At 37.2% G+C, this 5,162-nt stretch overlaps 1 protein-coding gene across 1 annotated transcript in view; it reads left to right on the top strand.

The window, feature by feature from the left end:
- The window catches only part of LOC122350689 (ephrin type-B receptor 3-like), a 202,765-nt gene that overhangs the window by 170,767 nt on the left and 26,836 nt on the right, over positions 1-5,162 (top strand). The window contains exon 3 of the mRNA XM_043247373.1: positions 3,438-4,107. Within this exon, the coding sequence (XP_043103308.1) occupies positions 3,438-4,107 (670 nt within the window). The remainder of the gene's footprint in view (positions 1-3,437; positions 4,108-5,162) is intronic.

The following is a 5,162-nucleotide window of genomic DNA, read 5'->3' on the forward strand; positions in this document are numbered from 1 at the left end:
GTTTTTTTTTAATGGCAAGCGGTTTCTATTAAGATATGCATAATACAATTTCATAATTTGTTGAAAAAATAATGGCAAACAGTGTCCAAAAATAATTACAAACAGGGTCCTAAATGAACACTCCACAAGTGTCAAATGTGAGTAGAAATTGGCTGTGATGAGTAAATAAAACAGTTGCTTGCCAGTCGGCTGGTAGCTGTGAATGAAATATATTGCCTGAATTAAAGTTGCCTAAACAGAAATATAAAGTACAAACTCATGCTGGGTCACATATGAATATATATCTGACAGTCGCAGTTCCTGGCTCATCTCACATGATGCATGAGTTTGCTAATGTTTAGAAAACAACAAAGGGACATAAATATATTAATATTGCAAATAAAAGTTGCAAAACATCATTCAGTGGCTGATAAGACATTATGGACGATGCATTTTCTCAGTTCTTCCATCATCAGCAGACGTGTCAAAAAATGTATATAAAATGGGAATTTTAAGTATAAAAATTTGTTCATTTTGCTCAAAAATCCCGTTTTGTCAGACGCTCTTTCAGTCAAACCTTTTGGTTGCAAACAGCGGTCTGTTGTAAGGAGCTATCAGCACACATCAAGGCTATGATACAGCAAGTTTCTGATTGAAAGGCTATTAGGGAAGGCTTAGCTTATCACTGCAATAATGAAAGTGAATAAGTGGAGGCTTTAGTGCTAATGAAGTGCGTCCTTCCTAATTAATTATCAGAGGGAGAGAGATTAGGGAGATAAGAAATAAAAGAAAGGAAGACACAGAAAGAGGAGGAGAAATAGTGAGAAAAACAGTAAAGTGCCAAAAAAAGTGGGAGTACGAAAGAACAGAGTGAGAGAGAGAAAGAGACTGAATGGGTGGGAAATGAAAATGCCAGAACATAGTGAGAGTTTGTGAAAAAGAAAGTGAGAACATGTGGAAAAGACAGTGAGAGCGTCATATGGGAAGTGTTTGGAAAAGCAAATGTGTCCAATGCAACGTGTTTGGAAAGAGAAAAGGGTGTGTAAAATGCAGGAAGTCGCTTAAAGCAGAGCGGCGGTGAGATGGCCAGATGTGCTGTCATTATGGTTTGATTCAGCTGTAGCTTGTGGCTTTAGTAAATCTATCAGACTCCTATGCCTCGCTGTGTTCACAGCCGCAGCATATGGGTAGCACATCACAGCCTACAGATAATACCTAAAAAATGATGTAAGTCTATTGAAAATGGCAGTAAGGAGTCTTACATTGCCTGGCTGTGACAGTGAAATAAATAGGCAGTGATATTTTGCTGTCAGTAGGGGCAAACATTAGGTCTAATTCAATAATTGTGTGTGTGCATGGATGTTTGCTTGAAATCTGTACAGTATACTAACATTTACGTGAATAATGATTCATCAGTTATTTTTAATGCTAGAATTCATTCTAAATTTCGGGAAAATCACAGATTCCGCTAAAATATTCATACTGTTTTCAGCGTCGATAATCCTATTGTGAAAATATTCATATCAGCATATTAGAATGATTTCTGAAGAATCATGTGCTATTGAGGAGTGACGTCATGGGAGATTTTGCAGCACAACAATAAATGTAATTTCAACATATGCTGAAATACAAAACATAATAATATTGTCCAATATAATAGTACTGTAATAATGTAATAATACTGTAATGATACTTAATACTGTACTGTAATAATACTTTGATCAAATAAATGAAAGACTTTATACAAAAGACAGAAGAGATCACTTTGACTCTTTCCGTGCCAACTTTTTGGCCCGTCACCAGCAGCTTTTTCACAAAATTGTCATAGCACAATATTTTTGTGTGAATGCAATATATCAAAAGCGTAAAAACATAAAATTTCTTATAAAATAAAAAAAGATACACTTGTACTCACATACTGTGTGCTATTACTTGTTTCTATTGTTCCTTTGCCTGTGTTTTGATCCTGAAAATCTGTTCTCTTATAGAAGTCATTACTTTTTACTTTTGAATGGTTGTGTATATACAGTGAAAGAGTAAGAAAAGCTACCGTATAGGTAGAGAGGTATATAGAGAGGTGTGCAGTCAGAGTCTCTATTATAGGTGTTTGAACTAGATATAAGGACAACACACACTTGGCATTGCTCAAGAATCTTGCTACGCTTCTCTCAGAGGAGAGTGCATCTTTAGAGATCATGCAAAAAAAAGCCAATAAATGAAAGGATAACCCAAATTTGTTAACATTAAATCAATGTTAAGAGCACTCACACACATACATATAAAACATATTTATTAATTTATTAATTCATTAATTATTTTTTTCACTTTATAAAACCCAAAGTCTTATTCAAGTTTGTAAGAATATAAGTTGTACATTTCATTCATCACAGAGATGAATGATTTATTTTTGGGAACGGTAATTAGTAGTTAGAGACATGTCAAACTAACTCAGTTCAGTTCAACTGATTGACAGATTCCAGCTGACAAATTCAGAATCTACTGTGTATCTGAAACTCAGCAATCCAAGAAGTGCATTTAGATGTTCATCACATGTATTCCACACATGCAGTGAGAAGCTTGTGAGCTGTCAGTGGTCCTGTCAGAGATGACACCCCAGTGTATAATTAGCGTATTTGCCCCCTTTTTTCTCAAAAACCCAAGTAAACTTTCTTCTCATGTGGATTGTTGCTAAGCCTGATGCTTATTCCTTCAATGATAACAAGATCTCTCTGCTAAAGAATGCATATAAAAGATGGGTTATAGAGAGTTTTAGAACAAAGATGTGAATAAATTTGGGCAGTAACTTTTTTTTGACTTTTTGTTTTTACTTACTATAATTATAATAAACACAAGTTTTCTATTGCTTCTTTGCCTGTGTTAAGTCAGAAATCAATTAAGTCAGAATTAAATTTCTCTCACGCACACGCACACACACACACACACACACACACACACACATAATTATATGATACAAAGTCCTATTTCATATAATATACATTGAGGTCAAAATAAAAAAGGTCTATTTACATATAAAGTATCAACTACATAGAGTGGTAATGTTTATTTGATTGTCACTGTCTAGGAATGCTACATTTTATTCAAAATCTTTTGTATATTGATTAAATACCTGCAGTTCATTTTGCTTGTATAAACCTGCTGTCTTCCATGATTCCTCTTCTTTCCAACAACAAAGCACATGAATGTGATAAACTTGTAATTACAACTTTAAATTAATGGATAAATGAATTATTGAAGCCAGTGTTTTTCTTATGCTAATTGGAAGCTTTCATTTTTGAAGCTAAATTCTGTTTGATTTCTCTGGGATCCAGCAGCTGCTCTGAATCCCACAGAGATCTCAGCAAGAACATTGCCCTTCCTGAGCATTCGCTCCTTTCTATTGCTTTCTCCAATTATCCCACTATCTATCTTCTCATTCCTCTGTCCTTTGCTCTCCACAGTGGGACGCCATCACGGAGATGGATGAGCATAACCGTCCCATCCACACCTTCCAGGTGTGCCACGTAATGGAACCCAACCAGAACAACTGGCTTCGTACAAACTGGATTCCCCGTCAGGCTGCGCAGAAGATCTACGTGGAGCTTCGCTTCACCCTGCGGGACTGCAACAGCATCCCCTGGGTCTCTGGCACCTGTAAGGAGACTTTTAACCTCCTCTACTTTGAGACAGATGAGCCGCATGGTGCCAACGCTCATTTCCATCCCAACGACTACGCCAAAATCGATACCATTGCCGCCGACGAGAGCTTCACACAGACTGACCTGGGCGACCGTGTTCTGAGGCTGAATACCGAAGTGAGAGAAGTGGGCCCAATAGCTCGTAAGGGTTTCTACTTGGCCTTTCAGGACGTGGGTGCCTGTATCGCCCTGGTGTCTGTGAGAGTTTATTACAAAAAGTGCCCGTCAACCCTGAGAAACCTTGCAGCGTTCCCCGATACTGTACCGCGGGTGGATTCGTCTTCACTGGTGGAGGTCAGGGGGGCGTGTGTTGAGAACGCTGAGGAACGGGACACACCCAGGCTGTACTGTGGAGCTGATGGTGATTGGCTGGTGCCACTGGGCCGTTGTGTCTGCAGCATAGGCTACGAGGAGAGCGACGGTCTCTGTATCGGTGAGTTCTAACATGAAGTCCTGCTTTGTTTTCGTTATAGGGTTTGGAAGCAATGCACATATAAATAGATTATGTAATTGTATAGTTAAGGTGTAATATAATAAGTCTTTTATACTCACCAATGCTGCATTCACAGTATTTGATCAAAACGTTAAAGAATAGTTCATCCATTTACTCAACCTCAACCATCCCAGTTGTATATGACTTTCTTCTTTCAAATGAGTACATATAAAAAAAATGAGTTATATAAAAAAAAGTTTCCTACAAAGTTCCCACCTCAATAAAATGCTGGCATTAAATGGCTATACGGGTTAGGAGTTCTTAATTGATAATTGTGTAGTACAGATGTCCTGACATCAGATCGGAAGTGGAAAAAAAGGATTTTGCGTCGAGTTTTGTGTTTTCATGTGTGCAACAATTTCCAATCTGTGTCAAACGCGAGCAAAAAAACTGATTTTTTGTGCCAGCGTAAATGCAGATAAAGAAATATTTGTTGAAACAAATGAAGCTCTACTATATCTCACTGCAGCTGCATCACAAACCGTAAGTAAATAATTTTCCAAATGCTTTGTCAGTAAATGACTGTTTTATTTAGATGATGTTTTTAACTCTGAACTGTGTACCGGTTATATACTTTATGGACCGTTTTCACAGAAAAGGGCTTATCCTAAGCCACGATTAGGCAATAGTTCAATCTTAAGACAAAACAAAAGCACTGACATGTTTCAAGTTTCTTTCAGTTGAAACTGCTCAGATTTACATTTTATTCTGGGGCTAGGCTTAAGCCCTGTCTGTGAAACCGGGGATATGTGTATAAACAGATATATTTCACATGACTACAAGAAGTGTTAAACATGGACGCACACACGGTTGCCATGGTAGCAAGCAATACTTGCTGGCAAACATCTCCGTAAAGTAAACATTTACTTTGTATCATGTATCCTGCTGTATTAAAGCTTTAATCAGGATGAAACGGAATAAAAAAAGCTTACATAAGCAGTAGCATTTATAAATAACAGTGTACTTAAAAGAATGAGACAACAAACAAAAAAAAA

The sequence above is a fragment of the Puntigrus tetrazona genome, chromosome 1, assembly GCF_018831695.1.
Source record: "Puntigrus tetrazona isolate hp1 chromosome 1, ASM1883169v1, whole genome shotgun sequence".
In the NCBI taxonomy this organism is placed as follows: domain Eukaryota; kingdom Metazoa; phylum Chordata; class Actinopteri; order Cypriniformes; family Cyprinidae; genus Puntigrus; species Puntigrus tetrazona.